A 21,692-nucleotide genomic window follows, 5' to 3' on the forward strand; every position below is an offset into this window, starting at 1 on the left:
TCCGATCCGATGCGTGAACTTGTTTCTGTTGAATGTGTTGGTCACAAGGATTAGAGATTGACGTTTTTGTTTTTTTCTCGCTGGGACAATCGAGATCTTGATGTGAGATCCTTTGTGATAACCGATCAAAGGCAATCGGGTGTCACCGGTATGTGCTAAATGGTGGAAATTATGGGCGCTATCTTAGCGGCCGATAAAACGTGGAGGTGCCTTGCAAGACATCGTCGTCGCTCAAAGTCTAGACTCGAGGGTGAATTTATCGTGTCATTATCCGAGACTGCCGCGTATAGCGCTGCGGTAGAACCAATCTTGTAGAGTGATCGCGAATGGTTAATGGCTTGATATGTTCTCGACAGATCTAGCTATTGTTCTTAGTTCATATAGCAGGATATCGTGAAGCGAGAAAGATGCCTGCTCAGATGGATCAATAGTGCCGTTGTATTTCTACACTAAGGTCAGTTCTATATCTCTATTCTCGTATTTTGCAAACCTAATTCCCTCACCACGCATGATCCCATCCATATAACACTCCCCTATCAAAGAATACCTGCCATGCCCCTTCTCCCTCACCACGAAAGGTACTTTAGATCCATACAGAACCACTACCAGGTCTCCCTGTCTGGCCCTCATGGGCACGTAGCCGACCAGTCCCATGTCTGTTCGTGCAAAACGTCTCGACCGCGCTATTGCTGCAAAGAATCCAAGCGCTTTGATTGCAAAAGCTTCTTCACCCTTGATATATTGCTTCGGCAACTGGTCTTCGGCAAGGGTCAGGCGAAGAAAAGAGGCAGAGATCTCCTTGATGAACATGGAGTATTTGCTTCCAACAGAAACGTCGCCGAAGAGAACTCGTAAAAATGGCTCCCATCCTGGAGAGATGGACCTGTCAGGTAATGGTCTACCATCGATTACCTCGGTTTTGAAGATACGATCTCCAGGGCTAGGTCCAAGGCCTCGTGCCAACCCTTTTGTAGCTTCTAGCCAAATGTCTCTTGCTTCTTCAATCATTTCTCTGTTCACTTGGAGCTGGTCATAGATTGAGAGCTGCTCGTCACGTCTTTGACGTTTACTGAGTCTGGTGTATCTGTCCGTGAACGACTTCTTGCCAACAGTCTGAATCGTGTCCACTATGCTCCCCTTGATTTGCAGAGTGGTACTATCATTTGATTCTCGTATCTCCATCGGCAATCCGGCACTTGCATCAAAGTAGGAACGGCTAAAGGAGGACCCGGTTAGTCCTGTGATAGAATCAAGTCTGTTGAAGTCTGGAACCCAGGATTGAGACGTGCACTGTCGACTACTCTTTTGTGAGCTCGTCCCAAGGACACGCAAGCTTTTGTTATGGCGTATTTCCCAGAGTACAAAATTGCGGTAAGCATCGAACTGTGAAATTTCATAATCCGGTTCCAAGAGCTTACTACTTGTGTCCTCCGCCGTAACGCCGAGCATGCCGTAGATCTTATCATGAGGATGTGTGCACTTGTATCTGCGACTCATCAAGATGAGGTCAAGCAGCTTAGAATCTTCCTGTCCTTCCATTGGACGCCGAGTTATAAGAGGGCGGTACCACCACTGACCAAGTAAATAAATCCTGGGATGTCGATTGTCTCGAGCCGATCGCATCAAGTCTACACTGGAGATTGTCTCGTAGGTCAAATGGTACCCAGGTACTCTCTTCACTGAAGATTGATAGTGCCTGATTGCGTCCACGATTCGGAGAACCTTTGCCCATGCGATGGACTGATCGCCACAAATGACCTTTGCATGCTTCGGTATGACAGCCTCTTGGATAACCCACGTTCGTTGAAACCATGGACGGCATAACAAATTGATGATTGGATCCCAACTAAAGTCTTCATGGTTGATGGGCTTCATATTCATCCACCTCTCCACAAAAAAGCTTGCCATGCCAATGTTTGAACTGAGTAGGAATTGCCGCGCGTAGAGAGGCATAAGCTTCCAGTCGAGCCAACGCATTGATTCAATCGCACCATGCACTGAGGCATCTGATTTTCCGAGATAGATGAGAACTTCATAGGCCTGGGAGTAGATCTCATGCATAAGTCTGATCTGTTTGGACTTTTCGTCGTTATCGGCCTGGTTGATACAAAGGGCATCAATCCACAGAACGCGCCTTTGTGTTGGAAGCCGCAAGTCCAACAGGGCGTCATGAAGGTTAGCCATGACACCGATAATATGTCCAGAACATTTGAGCTCGTGTTCGGTGATATCGTCTCCCCAGGCGTATGACAGAGCCTCGAATCTGGTCCTCCAGGATAGCTCAGCGTTGACCAGCTCGCATTCCAATGGATCCGCGCGTGCCCCCGGCTCCAAGATAAGCAACCGTATTTCTTTATCGCCAGTGATCACTTGATACCGCTCATTTTCCACTCTTTCGGCTGGTCGTGCTAGCTTTGCTGGTATTGCTCGGAAGATGGTCAATTGGGCAATGTCTGTGAAGACGCTATTGTCTCTGAGAGGCTCGTATACATATGAGATAAGGACTTGGCCCCAGGCAAGGGCACCGACAGATATCAACACTATCTTGCTAAATGTCATCTTTGATCGCTGGCTCTTAGTACGCTTTTGGTTCGAAGTCTGCGTTGAAAGCCGTTGATGGCATGGATGACGATGTAGCCGGGGCATCAATCGAGGCGGAGCATGCGCTACGCCTCGGACGCCTCTGTAAAGCTGGCCTCTGTGTAGAAACATGACTGCCCTCTCCAACGTTACTTACGTCAGTGAAACACGTTCTCGTGAGTATTCATGATTCAGATTCGGGGCCGATGCGTGATATCAGTAGTTGGAATTTGGTGTCTGACGGCGAGATTGAAAGCGCCTTGAATAGAGCCCTTGGAAGGCTGAATCGTTTGAAAACGCGATGTGATTGGATGACCTGAGACAGGCTTCCTTTCAGCTGAAGCGTACTTCTCTGTGTCATTCATTGTCTTGTTACACTTATTACCAGATGCCGTCACACAGCCACGTTTTGCGCTACACTAAGAGCAATGACGTATAGAGAAAGATATGCCCTGTCTTTTTTGTCTGTTGGCCAGTGACATCCTCTGTTTTTCGATTTCCCAGTCTGTTTTCTCAAATTGCCATCGATGACCGTTTGCTAGCTCAGCTGTTAGTACCCCGCACTGCCTAGCAAAATGCCTTGCCAGGCTAGGTGAGGGTCGAAAGCTCCGGACCTCGATCCTGAACATAATAAAAGATACTGAAAAAATTTAACCTTTTTATTCTGAGCATACATCTTCTTCTTAGTAAGGAAAACCGCTTTAAGCAATACCATAACTCAGCAAGCAAGCGTTCTCTTAATGTCTACCTCAGAATAATGCATAGCGTTCGACCTCAGCACGTGGTGAGACAATGTCCAGTCCCCTGAAGCTCCAAGCCTCCTCAGCAGATTCACAGCGTCGACAAGTGAGTCGTCGATAGCACCGGGAATTCTGGCCTTCATGGAGTTCATAGTACCAGCACCAATCGCTGACCTCTCTGAGTTTCAACAGCTGTGCTTCGGCATTAGAAGCGTTGTTCTTCTTGCGTAAGAAGACATGAATCCATCGTACCTCGGGGCTCATTTTGCCTATGGCGAAGAATTTTGTAGTAAAGATGTTGATTTGTATTGGAGTTTGAGAGAAATTTGCTGATAGAAAAGTGAAGAATATATACTTGTGTGAGCTCTGTGGCTCATTGGTTCAGAGGTATTCGAACTAAAATGATGAACCTAATCACTGATTGCCGCAGTCAGGACTCAGCAGTGACAATATGATACATGGCAGTGTTACTGCGACTGCTATCTCGACTCCTTACATTCATGAACGGCCGAGCCCGTCACTCATGTTGATATCTGCAGTCGCTCATTGTCACACAGAAAGAGGATATCTTGGACATGATCGCTTTTGCTCCGAGTTCTACTGTAGACCGTCATAGTCGTCAATGCAAGACAATGAGGCTTGTGTAAATGCGAGACAACAAACCCTGGTACCCGAGCTCCGAAATTATCCCCGCCCACTTCAGAACTTACACGAGTACCTCTAAAATGCTGTATTTACTAAAAGAGGACATCTAGAGTGGCAGAAGTAGCCTAGACAGGCAGGTCATCGAATGGGGTTGTCACGTGCGAGTCTACTGAGTGCCGAGGTCAACTCCAACCATGACCATAAATTCACGGCTTTGCATTTGAGAGACCAGCTCTGTACCCAACACCACAACGACTCAATACCATGTTGCCAGAAAATTACCTTCTTGCTAGTTCCTTAACCGCAGCCATCCTCTATGGCGTCAAAGCTCGTGCGAGTCCAAGCTACTCGCGCATGATCACCAAAACGCTTGCAGTATCTCTGCTCGCGATCCTCGTCAAGATTGTGGATGGACCGACATACCTTTTAGCTGCACTCAGCTTTGGGGCATTGGGTGATGCGTTTCTCGCTTGGGATTCAGAGCCGGCATTCCTAGCTGGCCTCGGGAGCTTCTTGACATCGCATCTCTGCTACATCACACTTTTCTATCAGACAGGCGCAAAGAGTCTTATTCTGGAAGATCAATCACGCGTCGCTATCGTTATATCGGCTGTCTTATTGGGTCCCACGATGTTGACGCTGCTGATCCCACGAGTGAACAGCGAGCTTCGCTTACCCATTCTTCTCTATACCTGCGCCATTTTAGGTATGATATTCTCGGCATTGACGATCAAGAGCGATAAGCTCGCATTGGGAGCTGTTGTGTTTACGGTGTCTGATATGATCTTGGCTTCTGGGAGGTTTCTTGTATCAGCGACATCGCCGCATCAAATATGGATGGATTACGCTGTTTGGATTCTGTATTACTCCGGGCAATTCATGCTTGCAATGGGCACTCTGGAGCAATCTGGCATACAACTGAGCACCAGCTGAACTGGGAGAAATGGACGTTGGATGTTATTTCTAGAACAGAGACAGTCGCTATGAAGTGACAGAAAAAGTACGAGACGCATATTTTAACACTTCCTTCTATAGCGCGATTAATTGGCAAGGCAAATTTTATGATACAACACCCCACTCATTTGGATCAATGGCAAACTTGAAGCTCTGTTTGAAGTCAGGATGTGGTCTATGAAGAGCGGAAGGGTATGATAGCTTACATCCAAGTTCGCATCAGATTCAGCGCTATCCTTGTCTTGCATCGATAGTTTGATGATCCGCGTCTTCTTCTCTTGCAATTTGACAACAGTCTATAAGCCGTTAGTTTCCATCAACATCATGATGAAATTGGGAAAACTTACGTTTTCGATCGAACCGGCTGTTATGTACTTGAAGATGGTAACTGGCCTCTTCTGGCCCATCCGGACGACTCTTGCGATCGCTTGTTCTTCGATAGCTGGGTTCCACTGCGGTTCAACGATATGAACCATATTTGCTTGTGTGAGAGTGAGACTAATGTGATGTAAGTAATTAAATTCTGGAAGCTGAAGATAAACTTACCCAACTGCGCCAGTGTTGATGGATATGAGAAGAACTCGGATCATTGGGTCCTGGCAGAACTTGGAGAGTAGTTCCGTACGGCCGGCCAGCGGGTTGCGTCCGTCAACCTGAATAAAGGTAATTCCTTCTGCTCCCAACATCGTTGCTAAGATATCAAGAGTATCTCTCCAGCTCGAGAACACAACACTGTATTAACATCAATAATAATATGCAAGATGAGCTTTGTGAAGACTTACCTCTTGGAACCCGCGTCCATGCATGACTTCTTGATGTTGTCCACGACTGCAGACATCTTTGAAGACTTCTGTTTCAACTCATTACTTGATTCTCTGTAGATATGTCCAGGAGAAGGTTCGGGCGTATCTATATCCATCATAGATGGCGTTGGAGATGGTGTCGGCCGAGTTGAGGGTGCCAGGGATGAGGCTTCGTCATTTATCTCAGACTGCAGCAGACCGCAAATGGGACAGCTGTCAAGGCCACCAAGAACATCAGCGTTTCCAGTCTTCTCATCACAAAACTCACACGCTGGCTCTGCACTCGGCGACCTCGAGACCTTCCGTTTTGACTTGGGGACGGCCAGCTGATTCGTACGTTTCAAGCCGCAAGCGCTCATAGCAATAGCTCCGTGGTTGCAAACCCTCCTGAGCTTCATTATTGCCGAGAACAAAATGTTAGACTTCTTGGAGTTTCCTTCTTTACCGGCCATTCTGTCAAAATCTTCCTTGCATTGATCGAGAATGCTTGTAAATATAGATTTCTCAGCTTCGGTGGGCGTTACATCCACCTTTTGCATAGTGCTGGGCGGAAGGTCTAGCTTTGCTTGCGTTCTCCGCAGGCAACATACTTTGAGCATGATCTTCAGGGTTCGTGACACATCGGGTGCGTTTGGTTGATACTCTCTGAAAGGCTTCACTATGTGTTGTTCGAAAAGGTTGCTCTGACAAAAGGGTTCAAAACGCAGGAACTTGAGCAAAGATCTGAGGTCGTCGAAGCTGTTCTGGATGGGTGTTCCGGTCAGACACCATCGGGTATCACTTCCAAGTGCAGCTGCAGCTTTATGCAGCTTGATCGAAGCGTTCCGTATCTGATGGGCTTTGGGAGGATTAGTCAAAAACGCTAAAACCGTTTCGCCACAAAGCAGCGGACTTACCTTCATCGAGAACAATTCTAGACCAGTTGATGGAGCTCAGAATCCCCTTTCCCCGATTGTCCGTTTCGAGGGTGTGATATGTCGTGAGGACGATGTCATGACCGAGAAGCAGCTCTCGCCTTTTGGGTCGCGCGTCTCCGTGGAAAGTGACAGTTTTAAATGTGTGAGGTTGAAAGCGCCTGCCCCGTGTTAGTCTAACAGTGGCGGAATATCCTCTTGTATATTTACCTATCGATTTCATTCCGCCAAACGTCAAGCACCTCTTGATGTTGTCAGTGTGTCTTGCCTGTGCATGGCACATTTAGGACTTACGTCGAGATGGCAAAACAACAAGAGTGATGTTCAGTGGTGCATGGTGCCCACCTTGGTTATTTGTCATGGTATCGTAATGGAAAGAGTGGGCCAGTTGCCTCGAGCAAAGAATAGCACTCAGCATGGTCAACGTTTTACCGAGACCCATCACATCTGCAAGTATACCCCCACGGCCTGGTTTCTCTGGGCGAGATAGCAAGCTGAAGATATTCAGGTTGGTTAGTCGACCGTTGCACAGTCACCCAGATATTAGGATATGGTACCTATGGTGGATCGACATGAGCATGTGCCTGTGTATTTGGGTGGCTGCCTCGTCATCCTCACGGCAAAGTATGAACTCAACGCCTTTTAGCTGATGCCTGTTGGTGCCCAAAGTCAGCCTCTAGTAATAACTATAAGACTTCTAATGGACAAGATACTCTTTCAATGTCGTGTTGAGAAGGAACCGATCCAGAATCGGTTGCAGATCAAGGAAGCCACTCTTTGTTGGCGTGAGATCCTCGGACGAACCGTCCAAGGACTCCATAACCTCGTCAACCTCTTGGGAAATCTTAGGCTTGATGTCGCTTTCTCGGGCGCTTGAGCCAACCAAATGTCTGAGGTCGGTCTTCTGAGAAGTCGGGTAGAAGAACTGCGGGTTGATGTATGGGGTACCGGGTTCCAAAAATACAGGATGCTGTAGGTAAGTGCGATAAGTGCCAATCTCGGACAAGGCGTCATCAACTTCGTCAATCGTGTTCCTAGAGCCGTAGATGTTGACTGAGATGTCGATAGGTAGGCCCTTTCCAGACCTCTTCCGCTTGCCACCAAATACATCGACCCTAAGGACCGCTGCGAAGGATGTGTCTCCGGATCTCTTGGCTACGATCGTCAGAATCGCAGCTGTATCACAGTCCAGGATCGATCTCTTCTTGGGATTGGGTTCCCCGTCACCAACCAAGTAGTAGTTTCTTCCATCAGGCTCGATCTTGAATAAACAATACATGGCCCACGGCTGTGTCTCATTAGGCATCTGAGTGTGAGGATTCAGCAGAACCTGGGCTCCGCAGATCTATGGATCAGAACGTCCAGTGTCAGCATTTGAGGATATAGGGTTTCAAGAGTCGCCTTACTGCTCCGTAGCATATCCTTTCCTCTCCGAACTCCTGTACAACTGATATGTCCTCTCCAATGCCATCTGTGTCGCTTAGCAAATCCACGTCCATGTCAGAGTCAAAAGAATGGGGTGAATTTGTTCTATCGAAGCAAACAGCCTGTCTTTGGGCTTCTCTGTACGAAATACCAGTTTCGGCATCATTTTTGGAATCTCTTTGTCTCTTCAGAGGTCGCGTCATATCGGAACAGATATGATCAGAGTCGTTTTGACCTCTGCTCAAATTTGGGGAGGTTTAGGACCGTCTTGTGATATTGACCGTGTTTCTTGGTTAGCGGTCAAGCTGAAAAAGCCTTGCCAATTGGTTTGAGACACCAGGTAGCCCTTTCGAACAGGCTGTGTTGGGATACGCGCCGAGAATTACAGCACTGCCCCGCTTGTCACAGCCCAGCAGCTGATTCTTCATTCTTGTTGGCTGTGGTTGTCAGCCACGAAACACGTCGATCTGCCTTGGGTTGAAAGTGAGGCGAGGTGCATATTGTTTGCTGATGCATGCTGGTCAAATCCCCAAATACGATTCTTTCGTCTTCATTTCGCGTTTATCAACAACAACCATCGAACGACAATTTAAAATGGCTACAAATCAACAAACCAGCTTCGAAAGGTCTCTGGACCTCTTTCGGCGAGAGCTTTCTGACGACCAGATCAAGAGAGTCAATGGAGTCAACCAGAAGACTGTTACAGATACTATCCAAGAAATTCAGGGCAAATTAGGGCGCAGGGATGGCCTTTGCAAATTGACCCGAATCCAGAGATTTCTTCAAGCTATGGAACACATCGAGAAGCTAGTCACAATATTCCTCAACGCCAGTGACTTCGTGGCTTTCATTTGGGTATGCCAAGCTGCTAAATGCCGCCGCCTTGATACTGATGATGTTCTGTAGGGTCCGATCAAGCTGGCTCTTATGGTCGCCACTACTTGGACAGAAGCTATCAGGCAACTGATCGACGCTTACGAAGAAATTGCAGACGCGCTAGGTAATCTTGCCTTCTTCCACAACCTCATTCAGAGTAGAGATCACTTGAAGTTGGTCTTGGACGATTATTTCTCCGATATCCTTCGATTCCATCGATGCGTCCTTGATGTCTTTTCTCGTCCAGGTCGGTATTCGCCCCTCTGCAAGTCTTATCTGCTGTTAATTATTTGCATCAGAATGGAAAAGACTGTTTAAATGGGCTTGGGGAAGTTTTCGGCGCGAAGTTAAGCCAATTCTCGAAAGTCTCAAACGCAAACAGGCTCTGTTATCAGATGACAAGCTGCAATCCCACGCTATCCTCAAGGAAGTCCAAGACTCCGATCAGTACGCTAAGGATCAGTTCAGTAACCTCCAGACAAGTCTCGATGATATAAGGTCTACTTTGGCTTCTGAGCAGTTGCAAAGCAAGGCTTTACAATCTCGGGAAATGAAGACCTACTTGGAGAGTCGACTGGACGTTTCAACGTCTCGAACTGATCTTCAGCTAGAATCACAGGATACTGTCGATGAAAATTCTGGCATTTGGATCTTTTCCAATCCAATTTTCAACGGTTGGGAAGGAGGAAAATCTGCAGAGAAAAGGGTCTTGTTCCTCAATGGCTCCCCCGGTTCCGGTAAGTCATCTACTCATTTGCAGTTTAGGGATTGTCTGTAGACTGACCCATTGATATAAAGGCAAGTCCACGTTAGCCAAGACCATCATTCGTCATCAAAGGCAGAAAGAAGCGTCTGAAGCTCCCGGGCGATCTTTCCTAGCTTATTTCTTCTTCAAACACAATGTAGCGGACCAGAGAACGGCTCGGTCTATGCTCCGACATGTCATCATGCAACTCGTCGATGCAGATGAAACTACATTGAGGTTCGCACATGAAAGATTATCCACGAAAGAAGTCACCGAACTTGCCGATCTCAAGGAACTGGCAAGTGAATGCTTTACATCTCGGCCGAATGCAACGCTTGTTCTTGACGGACTGGATGAAGCGATGGGCAACGAGCAAGAAATCTCTATCAAGTGGTGTCTGGATAAGCTTGTTCCAGCCGCAAGATCCAGTGGCTGTCACCTTAAAATACTGATTTGCGGGCAGAGAGACGGAAGACTCGACTGTATACTATCGTCTCATCCTCAGATCCGACTAGACCTAGTAGATGCTCACCAAAAAGACATTGAGCAGTTCACGAAAGAGCAAGCCGCGAAAATACGGACTAGGTTTCGATTAGCAGCACAGGAAGAAGAGAGCCTAGTCTCCAAAATAGCGGGCGCATCACGAGGTGGGTATTCTAAACGACATATGGCTCATAATACTGACCTGTCTAGGGATGTTTCTATATGCAAGAGTGGTCCTTGATAATCTTGCAGCTATGGACTCAAAACGAGACTTTAAAGACGAACTGGAAAGCGATGCTTTCCCGAAAGATCTTGATCAAGCGTAAGCAGAGTAAAGATTTCAGAGATTATGCGAGATTCCTAACACAGTCAGTTATGATCGTATCACTCAACGTGTTCTGCAAAACAATCGGCCCTCACGCGACACGAGCGTAAAGAGGATCCTGGGCTGGATTATTTGTGCAGCAAGGCCCCTTCGATGGCGCGAAATACAGTCCAGATTCTGCATCGACGCAGAACAGCAGATTTGTGATATTGATAACCTTCGTCTAGACAGCTGCAAACAGATTTGCAGCTCTTTTGTTGACGTGACGGATTGCGAGTTGTTCCCACGCATTGAATCCGAACAGGTTGTCACCATGGTTCACGAAACAGCAACCAAGTGAGAACATTTACCAGCCTTGATACATTGAAAGTAGCTGACATCGCCATAGATATCTCATTCGCAACAGGACGATCAATCTGCTACAGGAGCATATCGACATGGCTCTCTTTTGTTGTCAGTATTTATCATCTCGACCTTTTACTACAAGTAAGAGCCAAGATATCAGTGCCGACATTCATTCAGGCTATTTTGGGTTCTTGGACTACGCCGCTGCTCACTATGCCGCCCACGTACATGAGGTTGAGGCTCCAGAGGTTTCCACGGATTCAGCACCTGGACTTAAGTCTGTCAAAGCAGTAGCAGTTGATTTGGCAAAAGTACATGGCAAAGAGGCCTCAGTCGAGACAGGAGAAATCGCGAAGGCAGCTGAAAACCTGCACCTTGCCATTCAAGATAATGTGCTCGTTGTGCGAAACCTAATCAGTCTACAAAGAGAGAAGTCTGAAACCGATGTTTTTGGCGCAACTGAGGGGCCAATCAGACACAAGTGTCACAAGATTCAATGCTCCAAGTTTTCCACGGGGTGTCCGAACGAAGCCGCACTTAAGGAGCACTTAGCAGTGCATGAGAGACCATTCCGATGCCCACATTCTGATTGCTTTGGGCATGGAATCGGCTATCCTTCGTCCGAGCGATTGGAAAGTCATAATGAGGCATTTCACCAAAGCGAGTCCAGGGTCAAGATAGCTTTTCCATCTGACCTTCAGACTGGCGAATGGAACATTCACGAAGCTTGCAAAGCAGGTAACCTTGACGAAGTTAAGAGGTTTCATTGTGAGGGATCTGATCTCAAGCGCGTTCTTCCAAAGATTGGCTCGCCTTTGTGCGCTGCTGTCGAGGCTGGACATGGTGGTATCTGCCAGTACCTCGTTGACAATGGAGTTGATCCTTTCCGTTGGGGATCTAATACCGTTGCAATGAAGACGCCAGTCGTTGCGGCAATATATCGACAGCGCTGGGAGATCTTGGACTTCTTTCTGTGTAGCGGGAACGGCCCAGACGATTCCGAGCTGTTGAAGGGTATTGTCCGGGCGATACACGCGAATCAACCAGTTGCATTGAACATGTTTCTGACACTAAGACAGCCCGAATACCATACAGCCGTGATGAAGCTGGTTCCAATGGAAATCGTATCCCAGACAGACCAGAGATTAGGACAGGGAGACTCTCACTCAGCAGACGCCACTCTATTACATACCTGGTTCCAATATGTCAAGCCAGAGTTTTACAATGAGAAAGGGATATTCGTTGCACGGCCCGACTGTGAAGAATACAAGATCTGGGGAGATCTATTTTTTCGACAACATAATTTGTTCCGCAAGGCGCTTCGTTTCAAATGCTTCTCTCTTGCCACATTTCTTATGGATATCGGAAATGATGAGTATCTACAACTTGAATATGAGGATGGGGACACAGCATTACATTTCTGCATAAACATAATATGCAAAGAGGACTGCAGTAATTGTTTATCCATGGTTAGGCGCATTCTTCAATACGACGCTAAATCTGCCAATATTACAAACCACCTAAACAGGCTACCGGCGCATACAGCAGTTAGGCGTACTAAATCGCAAGCTATTTTGCGAGCTGTTCTTAAAAATACCGGAGATCTCAACCACAGGGACAGCTCAGGGGACAGTCTATTGCATGTAGCATCATTTGCTGTCTCGGTTCGCATGCTACTGGATAATAAGTCTGTGGATCTCTTCAGCCGAAACAAGAAAGGACAAACCGCATTTTCAGCATGTTCCTATCATATTCTTTATGCCGAAGCCGAGGTAGAGGTTCTCGACCCTCTTTTCAAAGCAGACCCAAGACTTGCATGGACACCAGACAAATCCGAGGAGGGACTCACGCCGCTCGATTACGCATTACGATGGATACCAGACTATTATGTTAGCTCTCGCTTTGGACGAAAGGCAACCAGACTAGTCAAGTTTTTACTTACATGTTCCGAAGTGAAACGAGTGCTGGTAGAGTATCAAGCCAATTCAACTGATGCCGATCGGAGAAATGTGCGAGAATTTGCAGAGAAGGAAATGTTACAGGAGGCACTGGAAATAATGGATTCGATTGGGTTTAACACTACCTAATGTTTCAATATAGATATGGATCAGCTACTAAATTCACATTTGCCACATCTGCCGTGGTATGTTCATCTTGTCCTTACCGATGCGATACAAATGAATCCAAAGTTGAAGAGCACAGTATCTGATGGGCTGTAACGAGCTATCCGCTGTGACAGGGTCGTAGTTTGAGTTGTGAAAAGAAGCTTCAGCTTAGCATAAAGGTAAAGAGCGTAAATAGTCCATAGGCTACCTTTACTGAATACATCGCCCGATTGGCGAGCGGCCTGCATATTCATCAGGATGAGTAAGGCCTCATTTCATTGCTAGCCACTATGGTGCTCCATAGGAGCATAATCTGCTGTTTTGGATATTCGACAACGTATCAGGACTCACTGTTTCGCCTCAAGTCGCATCACGTCGCGACAGTTGGCTCAATGGCTACAGCAGTAACTGCAGGTCTAGGCCCTCATTAAAAGAATTGGGGAACTGCACCTCATCAGCCGTTTCATGCTGATAGTGCCCCTGCTCATTCAAGCGAGGATCTGGGGATGAAGTCTTATGCGGGCCAATTGGAATTGATTCTTCACAGCGTCAGCACTCAGCCGCCGGTAACCAATCACTTACTCATCAACACCTCCTGCCTTACTACTCGCGAGCATGTAGCCGGTTTGTGCAGCTCAGGCAAGTAATATCACAATCGACTGAACCCTACCTTTATTAGTTCCCACCTTAAGCGTCAAAGCAGATTTGTGCATCAGCATTACGGCTAATGGCAACGCGTTCTCGTATCGCATGCTCCGGTGGCGATCTGCAAGTAACATGTAAGGCGGCAGTCTGTGCCAGACGGCCAATATGTGTACGACAGTCGTCTCTCAGCACTGGGTTTGATGCTACTGTAGCTAGCATGTCAAAGATCCTCGAGTAAGAGTACTTTTATCACGCACTCTTTCTTTTCTAGCCTCAAGACTTAAGATCCAATCGTCCGATCCGACTGATCCTAAACGAGTTACACAGACCTGCATCCTTTTCATGCTGGGACTGGCAACCTTGTCTTGTCCACAATACCTTCTCAGCCGAGCCAACCCCAATTGAAAGGACGACCCATCATGTCGGGACAGAAGCTACTTACCATTAAAGATAGCCTCAATGTCACCATCCAACTACGTCCCCGCCTCTCTGTGAGTGGGAACTTAATGAACGGAAACAAGGTTTCGAGAAAGGAGACAGCAACAGCTCATCATTACATGCACCCATCTTGGGAGCCTGGCAGCTGCCACAGAACTTAAGTACGGATCGAGGCAATCATCCATCTCTGCCCACCTGGACCTGCAGACTCCTTGGCTTGGAGTGGAATTTCTCCATGTTGCGCCAGATTGGTAGGCGAACCAATAGCGACGCGTTCTGACGAGTACACGATTCAATGTGCATATCGCTTGTGCAAGGCAACTTACCCTGTGCTATAGCTCCGTAGGACGGCGACGCTTTTGCCTGGTGGCTTGCATAGATCGGCGTCTAGATTTATCGAAAACAAATGTGATTAGGTATCACAACCTAGGTACAATAGCGGATTCTAATTTGCTACATTGCATGTTGTGTCACAACGCAAAGGTCAAGTCCAGATATGTTTGCTGGATTTTTTATTAACGCAGTTTCTTTTCCATAGTGATCGTCTTGCATCAATCGGCAACATTCCTGCGATGTTTCATTGCAGCTGCCAGCACCAGTCCATCTTCAACGCAACCTAACCTAGACCCCAGATACGACTCCAGATGACAGCTTAAAGAGGAGATGTCAACTAATGCAACACAAACCACGTGGTATCCGAATTTGACGGATGCAAGTCTGGGGCAACCCTTCCAGGCTCACCAAGCACCCATTACCAGCTGGTTTCAGCCTTTATTGTGCATCTCAGCAGACTCAGCTAGTGACAGAAGCCAGGATACTTTACCCGGACCGTTGGGACTATCACTTAACGCTCCTATAAGAATTAAACCATAACATTAACTCTAAATGACTACTTTAAAAGAACATTCTACACGCGCAAATCAGAAAGTGCCGTCTGGAAATAAAGGCGCAAAACCTACCCTGCATTTGCCTGATTATCCCCAGGCGCAAGAAAACCTCTAACAATAAACCAAGGTGTCAAAAATATCACGACTCAGATGGACGAAACTATAGCTAGGTCTGCCCAAGTCTTTCTGTCACTCGGCCTAAATGCTCCCGGTTTTCTTTCCCTCTCTTCCAATGCTTCTCGAAGGATCAACGGCAAGGAATGCCGCTCCAGGCCTCCACCGTGGATCACAACCCGATAGGTGCAATAACTCCACGCTAGCACCAGCGCGTCAAGCATCAATTGGCGCGCCTGTGAGAGCGCCTTGTTACAGGTTCTGGGTTCTGGACTTTTCGTATGGCCCACGTGAGATTCGCAGGGGACGGAGATGGGGTAGCATGGGGCAGGGATCGCAGCCCTCCCCTCCAATTTCTCGCTCCTCTTGATTTTTGTGGTGCGTTTTAACCGGGGCTTTGATGATTCGCTCGCATGTTGAATTCCCCAGCTTTTCTCCAGTGGGAGTGAGGAATAACCGTATACACTGGAGAATTGTGACCCGCCTTTCCCCAGACGTAACAACCTTCTTTTTCTTCCTTCTTTTGTTCTCTTTTGCTCGTAAGGGTTAGTTAGTCTGGGCTACCGGCACATAGACTCCCGGCTCGGTATGTTCTCTTGGGAGGACCACCTCGGCTCGGCAGTAAATACCACGAACCTCGTGAGTAAAGCGTGGAGATGTTGGAGTAAAACGGGGAAATTAAGCCCGATGCATGCAACCCTGCTCCCCAATCCTGGCAATGAACCCCGAAGCTCACGTTCCCGCCGGAGTCGCGCCGTAGTGGTGTCTTGATCCGGGGTCAACTCTGCGGGGTTCTCGCGGGGAACTTGTCGTCTATTGGTCTCCGGTCTCCAATCTCCATCGCCATTCGTGCGTCTAACCCCAGATGCCTAAATCCAATTACCCCAGCACCAAGAATGCACGCTACGTATCATCGTCTGAAAAGCCCTCTTTTTGCCGGTTACTCTTAGCTTACAGGTACTTTTTGAGAATGCTACTCTACTCTGCTAGGTCTAGGACAGGGGATCCATTCGATCGGCATGTTCCCAACGCGAACTTTCAATTTTTTCTTATAAAGTGTCAACGCTCGGCACCGTTGCATTTACTCTCCTCTTCTCGACTCATCCTTAATCATTGTTGATATCCTGTGAAAAAGTCAACATGAGCACCAACGACGATAACAAGGGCATCTCAGAGGTCAAGGGCGACGGCGCCCACATTGACCATGCCTACGATGTCGAGGCAAAGAAAGAGATGGCCGCTGACATGCAGGGCGCCATCGACGCCGAGAACGCGGAGCATAACATGACCGTTCTCGAGGCCGTTAGAGCTTATCCCGCTGCTTCTCTCTGGGCCTTCAACATGTCCTGCACAATTGTAAGCCGCCCCCAAAACTCTGTGCTTCCCGAATTGTGGCTAATTTGATTGGCTGTAGATCATGGAGGCTTACTGTGTTTTCCTCATCGGCAACTTTATCGCTCTCCCCGCTTTCGCCGACAGATACGGTATCTGGAGTGACACCAAGGGCAAATATGTCATCGAGACAAAGTGGCAATCCGCCCTCCAAGTCGGTGGCCCCATCGGCGCCATCATCGGTGTCACCATTGCCGGTCCCATCACCAGCCGTATCGGATACCGATGGGCTACCATCAGCGGTCTCATGCTCCTCAACGCCTTCATCTTCATCTTCTACTTTGCCGACTCTCTGCCCGTCATGCTCGTCGCTCAGCTGCTCGAGGGTGTCCCCTGGGGTATCTTCATCGCCAACTCTCCCGCCTACTGCTCTGAGATCGTGCCGCTTCAGCTTCGTGCGCCTGCTACGCAGATGCTTCAGATGTTCTGGGCCATTGGCGCGATTATCGTCGGTGCTGTTGCTTATCGCTACAATGATCTCCACGAGCAGGCTGCTTTCCGGTATGTTTCCTCAATTCCCGTCACCAATCTCTCGATTCGCTAACGAAATCCCAGTGTGCCTATTGCTCTTCAGTGGATGTTCCCCACTCCCCTCGCCATTCTCATCTTCCTCTCCCCCGAGTCTCCCTGGTGGCTCGTCCGAAAGGGTCGTCTCGAAGAGGCTGCCAAGGCCGTTCGACGTCTCGGACGTTCTACCCACGTCGACAACGCTCAGGAGGCTATTGCCATGATGAGACGTACCATTGATCTCGAGAAGACCGTCAAGGAGCCCAGCTTCATTGAGCTGTTCCAGGGCACTGATGCTTACCGTACTGCCATTGTTTGCTGCGTCTACGCCGCTCAGAACCTGACTGGTAACCTGATCGCTAACCAGGCTGTCTACTTCTTCGAGCGTAAGTGAAATCTTCATGTGAGATCTGATGAACTGTGCTGACTTGTTTACAGAGGCCGGTATGCCTAACAAGACCGCTTTCGCTATGGGTCTCATCACCTCCGCTCTCCAGACCGTCTTTGTCATGCTTTCTTGGATTCTTACCAGTTACTTCGGTCGACGATCCATCTACCTGTGGGGTTCTCTTGGAAACACTGTTCTTCTAGTCGCTCTCGGTATCGCCGCCACTGTCGGCGATGTCAAGTCCACTGTCAACTCCAACACCCAGGCCGCCCTCGGTCTCATTGTCTCCGTCCTCTTCACCCTTGGACCCGCTCCCGCCTCTTGGGTCATCATCGGAGAGACCTCGGCCATTCGTCTTCGACCTCTCACCACTGGTGTCGGCCGTGGTTGCTACTACCTCGTCAACATCCCCTGTATCTTCCTCTCCTCATGGATGCTTAACCCTACCGTAAGTTCACCATCTCTGGACTTCTCAGATCAGCCACTAACAGAGTACAGGGCGCCAACTTGGGTGGCAAGTGCGGTTATGTCTGGGCTGGTACCGGCTTCGTCTGTCTGGTCATGGCATACATCTGGCTTCCTGAGATGAAGAACCGATCTTACCGAGAGATCGACATTCTCTTCAAGCGCAAAGTTCAAGCCCGCAAGTGGAAGAAGACCGTCATCGATGTTCACGACGACGAGTAGATGTTGCTACTCTCAAGAGGGAAGCAGCATGACTTTTCTGGGGAAGATCAGCTGGATACCTCGTGTTACTCTGTTCATTTAAGCGGCTGGATTATCTACGTGGTTTTGTAAATCACATATCGACCTATGTAGTCATACGGTAGTTAGACAATTTGAGTTGTCTTGTTGCCTACAGACCTCAAGGAATATTTAATCATGATTATCATAAAATGCTCACGGTGTCTGTGATTGTTGTACCGTAAATATTGAACCAATCATGCAGTACGACACGTGACCCGCATGTCGCGTCACCATATTGGTCTTGACGCGGTCATAACGACTTTGGAGGCAATTGCGGTACAAGATGGGCCGTTGGACTAGTGGCAAATCGATCGGATTTGTTTTTGGACCCCATTTCTCGCCTGTCGGAATATGTACCTCCGACAAACATCAAAGCCCCAAACCAGTGGAGCTGACTCTCCTTCAGCTTGACACCGAAAGGTAAAACCAAGCATCGAAGAAAACAGCAGAAACATATTGGTTACTGTAATATGTGAAACATCGAGAATTCCCTTGGTCATTACTTCATAGAACGTGCTGACGATGCAATGATGATATAACCCATGACGCAATATTTACGACGCTCGCATCTCCACCTTTACCAGTATATCATGATCTCCAACCATTCCCCCGTCACCAATTCTCATCAATCTTCACACACCTCCTATCATGGCAGAGCAAGATATCTACGGCGGTAAACTCGCCAATCATTCTCCCTCCCTCCCAAGAGGCACATTCACCGGCTCCGGTGCCGAGCAAGACATTTACGCCGACAAACTAGCCGGTCACACGCCCTCTCTTCCCCACGGGGCATTCACCGGGTCCGGGGCCGAACAAGACGTCTACGGCAGTAAATTCGCCGACCCCTCTCTCCCCAGACCTTCGTTCGCTGGATCTGGCGCCGAGCAGGATATCTATGGCAGTAAGTTTGCCGGGCACTCTCCGTCTCTGCCTCGGGCTAGTTTCGGGACATCTGGCGCCGAACAAGATGTCTACGGCTCGCATTTCAACCGCACCGCGTATCAAGGTCTAGGCACTAGCGTGCTGGGACTACTGCACTCCGCAGTCCTGCCGTCTTTTAGTCTACACGCTGGACTTTCCACGGTAGCGTATGGACTTTCGCGGTATGCGGATAGAATTGAGGGGAAGGATGTTCTCTGGGCTTCTGGAATGACGCTGAATGCTTGGTGGAGCGCTATTGGCTCCAAGTATGTTTACGACAACGTTGCGCCTCTTGATGCGTGGAACAGTCTCGGCTATTCGCAGAAACTTCTTCTCGCTGGTGTTACGGCTTGGGGAGTGAGACTCACTTCACGCGTTGTGTCGCGAAGCTTGAAGCGTGGCAAGGATGATCCTCGGTATGACGCTAAGAAGAAGGATCCTGGGTTCTGGAACAAAGCGCTCTTTACCACTTTCTTGCCCGAGGCTGTTGCGCAGACTATCATTTCGCTTCCATTCACAATTCCTTTCCGAGATGTGGCCGAGAGTGCCGTCGCTTCGCCTTTTACTTCTAACGGATTTGTCTTCCATTCTCTAGCCGTCTTCTTGTTCACCACCGGTTTCGCTCTTGAGACCTTGGCCGATGCTCAGCTCGAGTCCTTCAAGAAGGATGACACCGCTCAAGGTATCAACAGGGAAGGCGTCTGGAGCATTGTTCGACACCCCAAGTAAGTTCTTGTCTTAACGACTCAACAGACTGAAATTAACGAATCAAGTTATCTTGGCGACACCCTAATCCACGCCTCGTTCCCCATTCTTCTCCTTGGCGCCGGCATTCTCCACCCCATCGCTGCTGTCGGCCCAATCGCCAACTACCTATTCCTGCGTTACATCGGGGGTGATAGAGAGAATGAAGAGAGTCAAGCTGAGCGATATTCCAAGAACGATGCTATAAAGGCACAGGAGTTTGAAGAGTACCGCCAGCAGAAGAACAGCTTCTGGCCCAAGCTGGAGGAGTTGAAGAACGGCTGGACGCTTGGAGTGTTGGGGGTTGGTGTCGCTGGTGTTGTTCTTGAGAGAGGACTTCGAAACACGATTTGAGAGCGGGTATGGTCGGATGTATTGTCGAAAAATCGTTGAAGATCAAGAAGCGTTGTACATTTCACATGTGAACAACTTAGTCCTCCAATCTGAGCTAATAACTAAAGTCAACCCTCTGTCGCATTAACTGCTCGGCCGATATAAACGTGTCGATGATGCGTGTGTCACTACGGAGACCACCAGGCGATTTGAGTCGTGTAAATATTAAATCTCCTGACCTGGACATTAAAATTATCGATTTCCTCTGACCAAGGAATAGCCTCTTGTGCTCCTGACCTTTGGACCATAATGGCAACAGCATTGCTTGCATGAACACCTGCACTTCTGATTGTCTACCCCTACTAGTCTTTTCTCATGTAATATGAAGCATATAAGCCCATGAAAGAGTCGCGAGCCGATAACATAAGTTCATGTTTTGGAAAGGGATGCAAAGACTTATTTAGTTCCGGTAATCTACCTGACGTTGACGTCAAATTCAGGGCAATGGCCGCTTCTCTCAACATTGGCATAGAATGCACCGTTTTTTCCAACCGTAGTAACATCGCTGGAGATTCCCAGACGCAAGAAACCATATGCAAGAGTAGCCCAGGAGGGCGTTATGTCGATTGAAGACTTTTCTCTAAAAGGAACTGTGTTATGAGCGGCAATGAAGTCTCAGGCTCTGTTCAGAGTTAGCAAAGAGCTCTGGTTAATCAGGCGCTGTAAACTGCGTCGCCATGATTTTTGGTAAATTGCTCGCTCGATCATGGAATTGGGCTTGCAGCCACCAAAGAGCTTCCCAAAGATAGGAAGAAGCGTGAGAGTAGCGTATCGAGAGCTGTTCCGCATATAAGACTAGGCGCGATACTGGGAAAGACGTGAAGGTAAGAGAAAAGAATAGATGCCTTAGTAAAGACGCTTGGGTAAAGTATATGGCATTTAGGAGCCAGAAACTTGGAAATGCTGTCGTACTGCATTGTCTGTATGCCGCGGCCCTCTCCGTGCCTGACAGCTCCGCCGATGGCTATAGAAGCTGAGGGTAGGAAGACTGAAGCAATCTTCACATCAAATTTAGTCTTAATTAGAACAATAACACAGAGACAAAGATAAGGACCAGACAGTAAGGATAATGGTGATATTAGTGAGGAGACTCGTTTTGTCGTGAACAGGAGAATGATAATAAGCATTGGTTATGCTTGAAGTGGCTATTGACGTTAACCATATTTTCTCAATTGAAGAGAATCAATGTACCTAGGCTTTCATCGACTGAGCAAGCTTCTTTCACGCATAGAGAGAACGCCAAAGCGATCTCTACGTTCATACACGTGTCCCTGAGATCGCTGAACCTACGATCATACCGATGGATTGTATCAAAAACCAAGTTTTCTGGCCCATCGTAGCGATGGCTTCTTGTCAATATTCCTTACATGCAGGGCGAAAAGCTTGAAGTCTCAGAAGGGCAACGGGGGCCGATGTAAAGATTTGCAAGAACAAAGCTGATTGAGAGAATCTTTTAGCCAAATTTCTCTTGCCGGGTTGCAAGATAAACTTTCTGGTTTCTAGCAATCTGTCCGCCTCGGCGCTTCGTACTAGGCAGACATAATCTACTTGTTTAAAGCGGCAAGGCTACCAGAAA

At 48.1% G+C, this 21,692-nt stretch overlaps 6 protein-coding genes across 6 annotated transcripts; 4 read left to right on the top strand and 2 right to left on the bottom strand.

Annotated features, from left to right (window-relative positions):
- Nucleotides 1–444: 444 nt before the first annotated feature.
- Nucleotides 445–2,559, bottom strand: FVEG_11042 (hypothetical protein; the record flags this gene model as incomplete). The annotated part of the gene is made up of 1 exon (XM_018900205.1): nucleotides 445–2,559. One exon carries the CDS (start codon nucleotides 2,557–2,559, stop codon nucleotides 445–447), a length of 2,115 nt encoding a protein of 704 aa, XP_018758448.1.
- A 1,670-nt stretch (nucleotides 2,560–4,229) lies between these two features.
- On the top strand, nucleotides 4,230–4,898 carry FVEG_11043 (hypothetical protein; the record flags this gene model as incomplete). The annotated part of the gene is made up of 1 exon (XM_018900206.1): nucleotides 4,230–4,898. The coding sequence occupies one exon, from the start codon at nucleotides 4,230–4,232 to the stop codon at nucleotides 4,896–4,898; it is 669 nt and encodes a 222-aa protein (XP_018758449.1).
- Nucleotides 4,899–5,024: 126 nt separating this feature from the next.
- FVEG_16956 (hypothetical protein) lies at nucleotides 5,025–8,135 on the bottom strand (the record flags this gene model as incomplete). Its single annotated transcript, XM_018906192.1, has 11 exons — nucleotides 5,025–5,072; nucleotides 5,126–5,215; nucleotides 5,267–5,417; nucleotides 5,466–5,651; nucleotides 5,702–6,560; nucleotides 6,619–6,797; nucleotides 6,847–6,880; nucleotides 6,931–7,130; nucleotides 7,194–7,289; nucleotides 7,350–7,981; nucleotides 8,043–8,135. The coding sequence occupies 11 exons, from the start codon at nucleotides 8,133–8,135 to the stop codon at nucleotides 5,025–5,027; spliced, it is 2,568 nt and encodes an 855-aa protein (XP_018758450.1).
- Nucleotides 8,136–8,655: 520 nt separating this feature from the next.
- FVEG_11046 (hypothetical protein) lies at nucleotides 8,656–12,922 on the top strand (the record flags this gene model as incomplete). Its single annotated transcript, XM_018900207.1, has 7 exons — nucleotides 8,656–8,916; nucleotides 8,968–9,184; nucleotides 9,237–9,674; nucleotides 9,736–10,329; nucleotides 10,376–10,487; nucleotides 10,539–10,826; nucleotides 10,879–12,922. 7 exons carry the CDS (start codon nucleotides 8,656–8,658, stop codon nucleotides 12,920–12,922), a joined length of 3,954 nt encoding a protein of 1,317 aa, XP_018758451.1.
- Nucleotides 12,923–16,164: 3,242 nt separating this feature from the next.
- FVEG_11047 (MFS transporter, SP family, general alpha glucoside:H+ symporter) lies at nucleotides 16,165–17,998 on the top strand (the record flags this gene model as incomplete). Its single annotated transcript, XM_018900208.1, has 5 exons — nucleotides 16,165–16,380; nucleotides 16,439–16,917; nucleotides 16,972–17,309; nucleotides 17,362–17,759; nucleotides 17,810–17,998. The coding sequence occupies 5 exons, from the start codon at nucleotides 16,165–16,167 to the stop codon at nucleotides 17,996–17,998; spliced, it is 1,620 nt and encodes a 539-aa protein (XP_018758452.1).
- A 506-nt stretch (nucleotides 17,999–18,504) lies between these two features.
- Nucleotides 18,505–20,324, top strand: FVEG_11048 (hypothetical protein). Its single transcript, XM_018900209.1, has 2 exons — nucleotides 18,505–19,704; nucleotides 19,753–20,324. The coding sequence occupies exons 1-2, from the start codon at nucleotides 18,707–18,709 to the stop codon at nucleotides 20,075–20,077; spliced, it is 1,323 nt and encodes a 440-aa protein (XP_018758453.1). The 5' UTR covers nucleotides 18,505–18,706; the 3' UTR covers nucleotides 20,078–20,324.
- Nucleotides 20,325–21,692: the final 1,368 nt, after the last annotated feature.

This window comes from Fusarium verticillioides, chromosome 9, assembly GCF_000149555.1.
Source record: "Fusarium verticillioides 7600 chromosome 9, whole genome shotgun sequence".
NCBI classification, from domain to species: domain Eukaryota; kingdom Fungi; phylum Ascomycota; class Sordariomycetes; order Hypocreales; family Nectriaceae; genus Fusarium; species Fusarium verticillioides.

Bases quoted from the DNA above. Each gene is read 5' to 3' on its own strand.
- FVEG_11048 (XM_018900209.1), top strand. From the start codon at position 18,707: ATGGCAGAGCAAGATATCTACGGCGGTAAACTCGCCAATCATTCTCCC. The intron at 19,705-19,752 runs GTAAGTTCTTGT...TAACGAATCAAG, and splicing joins AGCATTGTTCGACACCCCAA to TTATCTTGGCGACACCCTAA.